At 41.3% G+C, this 13,997-nt stretch overlaps 2 protein-coding genes across 2 annotated transcripts; both read right to left on the bottom strand.

The window, feature by feature from the left end:
- Positions 1–797: 797 nt before the first annotated feature.
- Positions 798–2,261, bottom strand: LOC108594660. Its single transcript, XM_017979802.1, has one exon. It carries the CDS (start codon positions 2,259–2,261, stop codon positions 798–800), a length of 1,464 nt encoding a protein of 487 aa, XP_017835291.1.
- A 377-nt stretch (positions 2,262–2,638) lies between these two features.
- Positions 2,639–4,519, bottom strand: LOC108594661. The gene has a single exon (XM_017979803.1). It carries the CDS (start codon positions 4,517–4,519, stop codon positions 2,639–2,641), a length of 1,881 nt encoding a protein of 626 aa, XP_017835292.1.
- Positions 4,520–13,997: the final 9,478 nt, after the last annotated feature.

Genomic DNA, 13,997 nt, shown 5'->3' on the forward strand with positions numbered 1-13,997 from the left:
CGAAACGGTCTTTAAATGAAATAATTGTTCGCATTCCTACTAAAGTACTGTAATATTTGGTGATGACAGAAAAACCACCAGCGAAATATAATTCGACTGAATGTATTTCCGCACGAAATATTCCGAGGGTATCATTGAACTTGGAGAGGATCAGACACCAGGGGATCAAGCGGTGTTTCATTCCACACAAAATGCAATTGAAGTGAAATTCAAGCGAAAGTAATATTTATCGAACCCCTGAATAACTTTTTCTGAAGTCCTATAACATAGATTGTAGACAATATATGTTTCCAGGCTGTAGAAATATTGGGTTTTTCATATTTTTGCTTTGGAACATATAGAGCTTTGGAAAAATATTACTTTTGGCTTTACATGAACTCTTACAGTTTTTTTTCTTAATTCTTAGAAAATCTTATTTTTTTTTTGCTGATGCTGAAAGCTCAAGTTTTGGAGGTCGACAATGTCGACGTCAACATATAATTTTAGACTTATTTAATTCTTAATTTTGTTTTGTATGTTCATAAATTGTACCTAAATATAGGAATGTGCATCGATAATTTACGCAAACAAACCAATCTATGATATTTAAATGTTAAATTGTGCTCATGGATAAATGGTCACTCCTCGAAACGTGTGAATACCTTCAGTTTTGATTGACCATTAATCGAGATTTCGTTGGTTACTTACAATTTTTGAAACGTTCGATAAGCGAGGATCGACTGTACTCCAAAGAACTAAATCTACAAATAACAAACTATGTGATAACTCATTTGCTACTCACCTCAGCAAATGTTGCTTTAGCCACGTTTCCACTTGACTTGTTGAATAAAATGCCAGACGAGCTCTGCTATGAGACATACTGAGCCGATGGCCAAGCCCAAGATAAGTGTTATTAGCGGCACTGCAAAGTAGTCCAACTTAAGCGGTCTGGCCTCGTAGGGCTCCGAAGGGATGAGCGGTAAATAGCCAATGTGTATGGTCTGCATGTTGGTGTCATCGGCGAGCTTCTGCATCAAGCCGCTCCCGAAGCAGTTGAGCAGCGTTTCGCTGAGCTTCTGCTTGAGCAGAAACTCCCGTCGCATGGGAAAGCCGGGCAGGGAGTGCATCAGATCGATGGGCAAGGGACGCATGCGCGGCTTGATCATATATTGCTGCTGAAACTTGAACAACGCCAGGCGATCGCTGTGGGCCAAGTAGGCGTAGTTAATGTCAAAGACGCGACGGTGTTCCAGTATGAAATCGTAGGGCACTACGCGCGTTATATTCCAGAGTATATCCGGAAAGTCGTAGGTCTTCAGCACGGTCTTGTCGTAGTCGCCCACAACGAAGCTAATGTTCTGCTTGACCAGCTGCTCGAAGCTGTTGATCTGGGGCTCATAGAGCCCGGTGGAGAGCACGGTTTTCAGCAGGGCCAAGTAATAGTTGGAGAATATGAAGCCTGTGAGAAAGATAGTGCTGAACAGAATGCAGTGCAGTCTGCCCGAGAGCTGGGACAGATTAAAGCTGGCGCTCAAGAGACTGCTGATGATGTCCAGCAGCAACTTGCCATAGGCAAGGCGCCCAGTTTGCCACCAGCTAACGAAGCTAGCAAAGCTGCATATTATGCCGATATAGGCGAGTATAAGCAGCCATGTCTGCAGCTGCAGAGGGGCTATAATGTAAGAGTTCTTCGATCTGGGCTGGCCATTGGGTATGAGTATGTTGCCATACAAGTAGCTATAGCTGGCGGTGAAGCTGTAGTTGCTGCTATAGGCCAGCAGATCGCCGCAGATGTCTGCTTGACTTGTGTCCAAGAAGCGCAAACAGTCATTGGCCGCATAGACTTTGTAGTCCGGCGTGAGCACAGGCCTGAAGGTGGCGTTTCTATAGCTTAAAAACTGCCTCAGCAGCATCAGGGCGTAACCATCGTAGAGCTGCTCTGTGGGATAAACCAAAGTGCGTGGGGGATTGTTATAGAGCGCCACGCGCACCTCCCAGCCCAGCAAATTGTCGAACCAATGCAGACGCGATCGCAGGAAATGCGTTACATTGCTTGAGGTTAATTTCAGATTTGGAAAGTTGCTGCTGGTATAGAATAGGCCCTGCTCTGGCCCTGGCGCTCTGTGGTAAAGCAAAATATTGGGGTAGCCCAGTTGCCACAAATTCTGGAGTAGTTTTAACCAAATGAATGGGGCAGCAGTTCCTACTATAAGAAAGTCGATCTCTTGCAGTTTGGTGGGCAGCTGGTTAAAGAGTGTTAAGTCTATATGCTGGGCAGACATTATGATCAGCATGGGTTCGGGTAGCGCTAGATCTTTACTCAGAAGCGCTGTCAAGTTGTTGAGCAGCACGCAAGGGGTTTGCTGCAAGTTCCTGCTTAGCTCCTCATTAGCCAAGCTTGAGTCTAAGATAATGTTTGTCTGACTGCGCAGCCCTAGGTTAAGCTCAACTATAGCTGCTGCCAAGTCTAGTTGCACCTTGCTTATGCTAAGGCAAAGAAGAAGAAGCATTAGTAAGAGTTTGCGCATCTTGAAGCTTCAGCTGCAGAAAAAGGCGAAAAGTCAAGCGTTAAACTGGTGCAAAGCCAAAGCGTGTGCTGTGGAAAGCGGAAAGCAAAGAGGATTGGTGGTGGTGAGGTGAGGTGAGGAAGGACTTAGAGCTAAATGCGCGCTCGCGCTTTTGCTGTCACTCTATCAAGTGAGCAATCAATCTGGTGGCTCGCGTTACGCCAGGCCAGCAGCAACTCGAGGACAAAGGCGAGCAGCGCCACGACAAGGCCCAGGGCCAAAGACATGGCCGGCATGACGAAATAATCAAGGCCCAAAGGCGTTGCCTCGTAGTACTCGGTGACTTGGAACTGCAGAAAGCCCACGCTCGACGTCATCGTTTCGTGATCCGCATCCAGAGCCAGCTTCTTGAGCAAGCCACTATCAAAGGCCAGCGCCCAGGCGGTGCTCAGTGTCTGCTTCAAGTACCAGCTCTCGCGCATGGGAAAGCCCGCATACAGAAAGAATATGTTGATGGGTATGCGTCGCACATGCGGATGGCGCAGATACTGCTGGGCGTAGTCGTAGAGCTCCATGCGATCGCTGAACAGAATGTAGGCGTAGTGCTGATCAAAGTTGTTGCGATGTCTCTTCAAAGTGTCGTCGGACACAACCTGTATGTTGGGCCAGAGCAGATCGGGCAGCTTGTAGCGCAGGCTCAAGGTGCGATCGTAGTCATCGATCATAATGCTCACATTGCTCTCGATCAGCTGCTCGAAACTGTTGATCTGCTCGCCAAACACTTCGGTGGCCAGAATGCTCTTCAGATAGCCGAGGTAGAAGGTGGAGTAGATGAAGCCCGCTATGAACAGCACAGGGAACAGGATGCAGCGCTCTCTGGCGCGCAGATCCTTCAGCGTGAAGCCCGCAAACAGCAGCGAGCTGATGGCCTCCAGAAGGAACTTGCTGAACAGCCAGCTGCCCTGCTGCCGCCAGTGCACGAAGCTCATAAAGCACACCATCAGCACCACATAGACCAGCAGGCAGCACCAAACCTGTGTGGAAAAGGGCGCCACAAGATAGCGATAGCTGCTTAAGGGCTGTGCATTGGCCACCATTATGTTGGCGTAGGCCAGGCGTATGGCATTCGTCACCACAAACTTTCTGTCCGCGCCCTGCGCCAGTGCGTCCGGACACACATCCACGCGCCGCTCCAGCAAGGCGCTGATGCACTCCTGCGGCGAATCACTGGGTAGCCGCACAGGCACGAAACTGGCATTGTGCACGCCCAGAAAGTGGCGCAGGAACCGCATGTAGTAGCCTCCATAAACGATGCCACCATTGGCATCCTCATAGCAAAGGCAACGCGGCGGGTTTGTGTATATAGCCACGCGTATCTCTTTGCCCCGCAAGTCACTTGTGAGCCGCTCATGCTGCTCTATGAAATAGTCCAGGGTGCTCTCCTGCATCTTCAGCTCGGGAAATCCTTGCAAGCCATAAATATTTTCAACCTCTCCCCTTCGCATTTGCAGCATCAGCTTCTGCTGCAGATAGCCCAGCCCCATCTTCAGCTCGAGAAACCCTTGAAGGTCAGAAATATTTTCAACCTCCCCCCTTCGCATTTGCAGCATCAGCTGCTGCATATAGCCGAGCTCCCACGCCTGCCAAGCAAATTCCAGCCAACTCTCAGTGTCAGCCTCTGTTACCAAGAGCAAGTCGCACTTTTGGAACTTTAGCTCCAGTTTCTCCAGCAGCACAATGGCATGGGCTGGATCGTTGGCTATGATCACAAGCATTAGTCTCTCATTTAGATGCTGCATCAGTCCAGTGACATTGAAGTCGAATTCGTGCAACGAGGCGACTATCATCTGGCTTGTGGGCTGCAGTTCTTCCAAGTAGTTCAGCTTATCGCGTTCTATGGCATAAACAAGATTGGTGCTGATGCCTAAGCGCGCGTTCAGTTCATCGAGCACCTCGCTCAGTTGCAGACCTCCTAGAACTCTAGGCTGCATGCCCAGTAGCAGCACTAGAGATAAACCTATTTCAAGATACATCTGCAAGAGTTTGTTGATTTAGTTTTATCCACAACTTAACAATATACTAGGGTAGAAAGTTCACCAGACTCTGTAGAAAAATGTGTACACTGGTCTTTTAGTTTAGTTGAATGCAAAGTTTTAAGGGCACTCACTCATAAGCTGATCAAATATTATAGTCATACTCCCCAGCTATAGATATTCCAAATTACATGCAATGTACGATGATCTCTCAAAAGGAGATTAATATATTATTTATCCATACGCAGAAAATAAATTCGGGATAAATAGCACGATTTCAATCCGAAACGATGTCCAGAATATTTACCACGGATTTTTATAACCCACGTATGAAATGCTTGACTTTTTTAATTCCGTATATTCTTAAATGCAATCCCAGTGGACTTCAAAATTACTTCCTATTTTTATATTTTTTGTATATAAAGTTTGTCATGTATATAGAAGTATATAGAATCTTTTATCCTAATTGACCTAATTGACGATTGACTACTGCTTATTAGGTGAGAGAGCCGAAGAAAATCATTTTAATCTTGAAACAGGATTGATTTAACAATTAACAGGATTAATTTAACTTTCACCCAGGCTTAAATCACGCTAGCAGGTTCGCTGAGTGGGCGAGACGCTGGAACATTGGCATCAACAGCGATAAGTCGGTGAATGTCTGCTTCACCCTGCGCAGAAAAACGACGCCAGCAGTCTACATCGAGGAAGTTCCCTGTACCACATAAGACCGAAGCCAAATATCTTGGAGTGATCCTAGATAGGAGACTGACGTTTGCGAAACACGTCACAGTGATGAGAACCCGCATTCGTGCAGCGGCGTCAAAGCACTACTGGCTACTCTGTTCGCGTAGTAAATTGTCGCTCGCCAACAAACTGACGATTTACAAGCAGATCATTGCTCCAATCTGGAGATATGGATGCCAGATATGGGGAATTGCGTGCGACAGCCAAATAAAGAGAGTGCAGGTGACCCAAAATCGGCTCCTAAGGCAGATCTCAGGATGCGAGTGGTACATCCGAAACACTCTCCTGCACAGAGACCTTAAGATGGCCACGGTCTTTGACCAAATAAACTTGCACTCCAGCCGGTACAATAGCAGGCTTGAGCGTCACAGGAACAGTCTGGCGACGAGCTTGGTCAGAGACCGCTCTCCAACGCGACTAAACAGACGCCAACCGAGGGACCTGATGGCAAGATCCCCGAGAAGATGAAGACTGAATGTTTGTTATTTGTAATTTATTATTTATTTATTGTTTAATGTAAACTGATAACGCTAGTTGTTAATCTAGCCGGCGCGCCCATCTGGGCTGAATCAACAGAGACCAAGGTCATAAAGCGGTACACGGAATACCCCGTATACCTTATTAAATATTATATTAAAAAAAAAAAAAAGGCTTAAATCAAGCATAAAATACTTCACTCTTAGGTTTTTAATTTATGTATATTAAATGAATTTACCTATAGAAATATAAAAATAAAAACAGTAGAAATTGAAGATTCCCCGTGTCAAGAGATTTTTCAGTGTTCTTAACAGCTTACCAAGTTATACACTAGTATGTAGTTCTAGCTATACTCTTCTCTAGCCCATTTGCTCACAGATTGCTTTATGTACAGCCAAGTATTGTACACTTTGCTATAATTACGCATTTGTTAATTTATTTTTTATATATTTATTTCTAAACGTCGCAATTGGGGAGTTAGGGGCCCAAGCTTATAAATATTCCATGCCAGATGATTGCCAGACAAGCAATTAACACCTTGATGTATATATCCTGTTCTACAATAGGGCCACATTTAAGTCTTATTTATATTTAGCTTTACAATTTTCATGCCTATGCAAAAACACAATGCTAACAATAATATTTATATGCGATTGTACTAATAATAATTACAAATCAATATTCATTCAAGCATCTGATCGTTTGGGAAAAAGAAAAGAGATTGACAGAGCCAGTCATACAATGGAGTAGAGCAAAATAGATTAAGAATCTATTATTAATGAATTAAATAATTTTCGCAAAATAATCGCCCAAGGTTAAATATTTCCAATTACTAATGATTTATAATTCGATATTATTTAAAGTTATTAAAAATTATCTTTAGTTATTACTTATTTAATTTACTTTATTAGCTTTATTTTCAATAATTTTCGAATGCATTAGCTACTGCATTTAGATAATTAAAAATAATTCAAATTTAATACAAATTTAATAAAAATTTTTAATAATCTAAAGGAATTCCGAATTATTTTCTAATCATTAAGCAATTGCTCAAAACCGATACTAAGTACTAATTGCGATTTCATATTTAAAATACAAATAATCTAATTGTAAATTTATAATTAACAACTATGGCTCATAAATACAAATTTGATGTGCATAAAATATTGCAAGTATTTTTTTTAAATGTAGCTTCAAAATTAAAACTTTTGCTTTTGTCTTCTTCGGTGGGCAATGGCTGCAATGCTTGATATACAAAAATAGACGCAAAATACACCAGCAGCACCCTCTCTCTCACTCTCACACTCTTTCTAGCCAACACAGCCAATCACAGCGCACAGCTGTAATCGGGAGCGCCAAAGGGGGACTGCGCTAATCGCTCTGCGCTGCGCTGCGCAGTTCTGCTGCTGTTAAACAATAAACCGTTGTTCACTCACTCGCTCGCTCGCTCGCTCGCTGATTTGTGGCGCCTGATTAACGGTTGTCAGTGTCGTTTACAGATGCAAGTACGAGTGTAATATGCGCTGACTGCCTGCTTATGGCTCTTGAGTAGGGTCTCTACCCCCTCTCTCTCCCTCTCTCTCGCTGCTTTATGAATTACACGCTAATAGGCGCAAAGTTTTTTTTCTGTTGTTTTTGCATTTAACGAGTGGGAATGCATTTTTGGCATTTTGTCTGTAATTATTTTGAGATGAGTCAGTGTCCCTTCAGAAGTTTACTGGGTCAATGCGCCGAAAGTTTAACTACTTGCCGTTAGTTGCTGTTGTTGATAATAACAATTAGCTTTAACTGCTGTAATTTACATGCGAATTTAAAAATGAAAAGTATGTCAGAGCTACAAAATTCTTGGTAATAATTAAATAATCAAATTCCTGCCTTATCTATAACTATCAATTAAAAATTCTTTAGGCGTGACGCAGTCCTATGTTGCCAGTTTGTTTTAACTTCCATTTATCTACAATTCAATCATAAATACTATCTTAACTGGGCATGACTCATAAGCACACACACAGTAGTTACCAGAGTTACCTGCATTAAAGGCATTTCTCTTAAGCTGCAGCGCATAATTAATAAGATAAGTAAACCAACCAGCTTGTAATACGCCCCGAAAACACCTCAGGCTGAAGGTCAAACTAATAATGATTTAGATCTGCTGATCAGCAGCAGCAGCCGCAAATATAAAAAGTAAAGCCAAACTCAAGTCCCGCGGTTGCTGACAAACCAAACAAAGCTAAATCCAGTTCCCTCTCTCTCTCTCTCTTTCTCCTTCTCTGCTGCTCTTGGCAAACGCTCATAAATACCAGAGAGATACGCCTATTTTTACACGCAAGCAACTAAAATTTCCTCGTAGCAGCGCAGCGCAGAGCAAGAAAAATATTAAAACGATGCGACGTGACAGATTACAAACCGTTTGACACCAACGCCAAAGCCGCCACAAGCAGCCAACTTGCCACTTGCCACTTGCCACACGACGACTGCAACTGCAGAAGTCACGCGGTGGGCTAAGCACAGCTTCAAAATGCAGACTCCCGACTTGGCAGACCGACTCTGGCGTCGGTCGGGGTCAGCAGCTGGGGTCGGTAAATTGCCTTGAGGCAGAGCACTCGTTGGTATATAAAACTGAAGCAACTCGCGTCACAAATTAATTCGACGGAGCTGCAGTTGCAGTTGCAGTCAGAGCTGGGAGCTTGCTTAGTCTGGTTCTGGGTTCCCACAGTAGTTCTGCTTCTGAAGTTCACCTGTGCGCCTGGGCTGCGTGGATTCGCTTCTAGGAGGCTGCACTTGTGAGTTATGCCAGTCAGTCAGACAAACAGAAAGACTGCAGACTGACTCAAGAAGGGAGACGGGAAACTGCAGATGCGAAGAGACTCTTGCGCTGGAGTGAGCAATATTAATATATCCTATGCTGAGTGTTCCACATGGAGTAGGTTATCTTCTATATATAGCTGGAAGGTTCTACTGATCGTTCAAATAACTAACTTCAACATTAGTTAAACTTCTTTTTAGTTTTACTTTCTTGAATCACTGATTTACATTCTTTAGCTTGGGTATTTTTGTCGTTGCTCAATTCACACTTTGATCACTTGCCTTTAATTCGGGCAGTCCGCAGTCCGCAGTCCGCAGTCCGCAGTCCCAAGATCCCAACAGTGTATTCCGACTTCGCGTAATTGACTTGAAAGTTATGAACCTTTAAGTGTGGCCACTGCTATGGAGTCTGGGCAGCCAGCAAGGCAAGCCATGTAATTTTAATTTTCTCACTTGATTGCCCCCGAACTGCTGCAGAGCGAGCGCGGGCGAGAGAAAGAGAGAGCAGAGCACTACTCATTCATATGGCTGACCATTCATACAAATCATATTGGCCATGTGCGTAGTTAGAGACATAGAGGTATCCTTTAATACCGGTTATGGATAGCCTCGACTAGAAATATCAGTAGAAGTTCATTGCCAAGACAAAAAGAGCTTAAACAAATTATGAGTTCCATTATTCCATTATTCCCTATTGTAAGAAAAATTGTGTTAATTACTATTCATTTTTACTATTCAATATTAAGCATTATTTGCACTTAAAACAAAAAGCCCTTTCAGGTATACCAGAAAACGGTTTTGGAAAAAAATCCTAGTCATTTTGGATGCAGAAAAGTGGAATTTGTCTAATCAGTATCTCTATACAGAGAAGTCTCTTCTTACTCACTTGTTCGTAATATCCTTTTCCATATTTATACAATATATAGAATACATATATATAATTATTCATTTTGACTAAACGCACTAATAAACCATAGGTGTAATTTTTAGAACAAAATACATTAAATAAATTTTAAGACTCTAATCATTGATATATTCGTTTAGGGGTTATCTAATATATGCAATTGTGTTTAGAGATCGCGATTTGTTCTCGTCTAATTAAATTGCAACTCTTTAGATTTGTCTTACTACTTATAATATGTAAATGAAAAACCTTAAAAACTTTATTGAATCGTGTCAACACTTTATCGTAGCTAGTTTTAAATTATAACTAACATTATGTCTTATGTTAGCCCTTAACAGATGCGACGAGACCTAATCTCGCCATCTGTTGGAAATTAACAACGACAAATTCACAAGCACATAAATAATTTAGATATAACATTCATGCACGGTTGGACACAAATTTGCTAAACAAAAAACTATATAAATAAAGAAATTTTGTTTAGATTTTCATTGTACATATCTCATATTGATCTATCACCATACATTTCAGTACAGAATGTGAAACAAATAGCTTTCGAACCAGTGTGCGTCAAATGCTCGACAATTCAACCCAGAACAGCGCGAAATTCATCAAGCTGGAGAATACCAAGCAGCAAGTTAATAAGTATATATATATATATATATATATATATATATTTAGTATATGTATATGTATATACTATCTGTATAGTAGGCAAATATGCTTAAAAATTATAACTTGTTTGCTGTTGGGTAGTTGTTGTTGCGGCATTTCACATGGGCCTACAAATTTGTATCGCAAATCGGAAAAAGATTCATTCAACATTTGGACTTGAGTTGACGTTTGGGTTTGGGTTTGGGCTTGGTGCGGCTCAAGCTGCAATTGCCTGATGTTGTTGCTTTTGCTGTTGTTGTTGTTGTTGGTAGGCGGAGGCTTGTTGGCTCAATGAATTATGAGCCCGCTTCTTATGAGCGTGCAAACAAACGCGGGCGGAGCCGTTGTGGGTGTCATGCGTCTTGGCCCAATGAAAATATTTACATTTGGCCGCATTTCCAAAGCTTGGTATGTGCTATGGTATTTGACTAGAGCTGTTGTTGTTGCCAATTTATTGCGCATCAAATTACAAAAACATTTTGCGAACAATTGATATCTAAATTTAAATAAAAGTTTCTTTTTCTGTTATAAAGGCAATTATTATTATTTTTATTACTGTTTGATTGCGCGACACGTGTAAGCGACTAATGTTTGCTTTAAAATTAACAAGCCCAAAGACAACGCCTTCCCTTCTTCACCCCCCACAGTCCCTTACCTGTTTGCCTAATTGTTAGGTATGAAGTCGAAGATCGAAAAATCGAAAGTCTCCCGAGTTCAATTTACATAAGAATGTGCGAGCGCTTCAAATTTATGCGTGTAAATATAAATATTACTTTTTTACACTTGCACATATTTACTAAATTTCAAAAAGGTATCTTAGAGTTGCGCTAAAGAGAAGGCTCCAACAGGACTAGACGTATATTCTTGATACAGACGAAACAAGTTCAAAAGCTTAATACATATAATTTGATGTTGAATGGAGCCAATCAACATAGTGCTGGGAATTTTAGTATCTCGGAATTGCTTTAAGTCTTTACAGGCTTATACGCATTATCGACAGATCCTGAATATCAGCTAGATCAATTGAATAACTTCTGAGATAATCAAATAATAATTTTCTAAATAGAGAGAGAGAGAGACCTCTTTAGTTAGTTCTGAGCCAAAGTGTATATTGTCATCATGCTTATTACGTTTGTTTAGTTGTGTTTAACTTGGAAACAAAACACTGCATACCAAAATAGAAACCAATTTGCTAAATTTGACATATTTTGTAAATAGGAGAAGCACAGAAAAATGCGCTGTTTGGTTAACTAAAAATAATTGCCAAAACATCGAGAATCGGGAATTTAAGTCTTGAGTTCCGCCTGGCATTGAAGCTCAGCTTTGCTTCTTGTGAATCATTTTGGCATGCGAGTATTTAGTGTTGCTTTTATTTAGTTTTGAAATTAGCACGCCTTGGCATAAGGTTAAGGCTAAGGTGAAGAGGTTAATGTGTTTTTAAGTGTCATGCTAATTGATGAGCGGCGGCTCAAGATCTGAAGTGCAAAAGGGCTGCAAATCAAGCCAGCCAGCTTTATATATATACATATATATTCGCTCTAAAACTGAAGAATAAAAGATAAGAATATTAGTTCTGCGAAATGCTTTAAAAGTATGCAATATAAATTACTTGAGCTTTATCAGAAATTATATTTTGGTTCGTATATGGAGTCGAAGGTCTATAACAAGCACTGGCAGCTCTTTTATCTGCTTTTTAGACAAACCCCTTGACATTTAGAGGATCGTCTGTTTGAAATTTAACATGTTGCATCATGATAAAGATATATTCAATGAACCACAACTGCATAAATTAGTGGATGCAGGGTAGGTAGGAATGTCAATTGTCAACTGGACATGCTCATATTGCTTAACAAATGTTTACAATGCGAGTAAATTCATTTAGCATTTACTGCTCGGCTGTGACAGTTGGCAACAACTTTCCACTTTTTTTTTTATCGGCAGATAGGGGCGTTTGCAGCTCGTAATTAAAGCCAACTGCAGCAGAGGTACGAGAAGCAGCAAAAAACAAAAAAAAAAAAAAAGTTCATTGCGCGTTTTGTTTGTTTAATTGAATTTGTTGCCGCATGAAAACAAACAAAGGGGCAGTTAATAATACCTCAGTGTGTGTGTGTGTGTGTGTGTGTGTGTTTGCTGTAATTTCGGACACTGGGCCCAACGATTGATCAGACTTGCAGCAGCAGCAGTAAAAGCAATAAAAGCAACAACAACAACAACCACCGCAAGATCAGCGACACCATCGGCGTTGAAAAGCCAGTGCCCCAGTGCAGTTCCACTCGCCGGAGCCGAACAAGTTCCTTGGAACGCGAGCGAAAAAAGATCACTCTATACTCCTCCTCATATTTACGTATTTACGAGTCTGCACATGTGTGTGTGTGTGTGTGTGTGTAGGTATTTCGTTCGTCTTTTACCAACGCCCACCGATTCATCGGCTTAGCTTTAACTGCTCTTGCCATTACATTGCATTTCCCAGAGTCGTTGGAGTAGTGGGAGCTTGGGATATTTTAAGGTTCACTTTTCAAACTCGTGCTCTCCAATGAATATAATCTCATTTTGATCAGCATTCTTAGCTTTCAAATTGTATTAGTAATTATTTTATAGTGTATCTACTCTTCGTAGTTGAACATTTCCTTAATGTCTTTTTGCTGCTCTTGCGAACTGCTTTTGTTGGTTTTCGCGTTTATCAGTTAAGATCAGGCACGGATAGGTCTCTGCAACTGGGTTTATCCTGCCTGCTTGCTTGCCTGCCTGGCTGACTGACTGTGGTTTTGGGTAATTTTTTGGGGGCACTGAATTTTAATTAAAATATTTCTCAGGGTTTTTATTTTTAGTTTGGTTTTGTTTTTAGTTGCTTGCAGTTTAAAAGACTTTGTGCTTGGGAACCCTTTGATTAGCCAGAGAGTGTGACACATTTGCATCAGATATGATAGACTACGTGCATATATAAGTACCCAAATATAAAGGACACATACACACACATACACAAACACAGACGCAGACGCAGACGCGTTGTGAGGCACATAAATCAGTTGGGCCCACCGTGAGGTACAAGGAAATTTGGCAAAAAAGAGGGAGAAAAAAAATGAACTTGTCAAAGTCGACGCACCTCTCAGGTGCTCGCTCATAAATACTCTAACTACACATTGTTTGCTTGCATATTTCACACTTCGGTGCATTCCGCAGTTGACATGTTTTTGTCTCTTATGTTTTTTACTTATATCTTCTCTCGCCTTGTGAGCGCAACATGGCGCCAGCAGGTTGTCCTTTTGGGCATGTCCTGCTGCGTCAGCAAGATCTATTGCCAGTCCATACTGGGCTATATATGGTTTGGATCTAGGAAGACTAGGCTGGGCGGAGCGGGGCTGGGAACTTTGAATTGAGACGTGCGCAAATTGCTAAACAATTTGTAAGTCAAAATATTTACCTGTCTGCTGTGGTTTTTAGTCGCAAGAGGTCGTTGCCTGAAATGATAGAAGAGTTTCCGTTTATTCAATTTATCTTTGATATTATTATGGCTTGCCAACGAACTTAGCTATTTCCGCTGTTTAGTAGACATTTCAATTAGCAAGCAACTGATTGTTTCTTAAATTCGAACGCAAGTCGACATGGGAATTTGGCTTATCTCAAGTTTAAACTTAAACCATAAAGTTCCATTAGTTTTCAAAGATTGAGATACTCTTTCAATCTTTTGTTTATTAATTAGAAACTGGTATGAGTAACATTTAGTTGAATTGACATTTAAACAAAAGCTCCATCAAAACATTATCGACTTGTTCTGCGCCTTGAAAAACTTCCCCAAAATATTTCAGAAATTTACATTTTGTTGCCACTCGGTGTCTGACAATGAGTCAGCGATGTTTTGACACAGTTTTTGCGTAAACAAATAAAAGTGTT

The sequence above is a fragment of the Drosophila busckii genome, chromosome 2R, assembly GCF_011750605.1.
Source record: "Drosophila busckii strain San Diego stock center, stock number 13000-0081.31 chromosome 2R, ASM1175060v1, whole genome shotgun sequence".
Taxonomy (NCBI): domain Eukaryota; kingdom Metazoa; phylum Arthropoda; class Insecta; order Diptera; family Drosophilidae; genus Drosophila; species Drosophila busckii.

Excerpts from the sequence above, each read along its gene's own strand:
- LOC108594660 (XM_017979802.1), bottom strand. The coding sequence starts at position 2,261 with ATGTCTGCCCAGCATATAGACTTAACACTCTTTAACCAGCTGCCCACC.
- LOC108594661 (XM_017979803.1), bottom strand. The coding sequence starts at position 4,519 with ATGTATCTTGAAATAGGTTTATCTCTAGTGCTGCTACTGGGCATGCAG.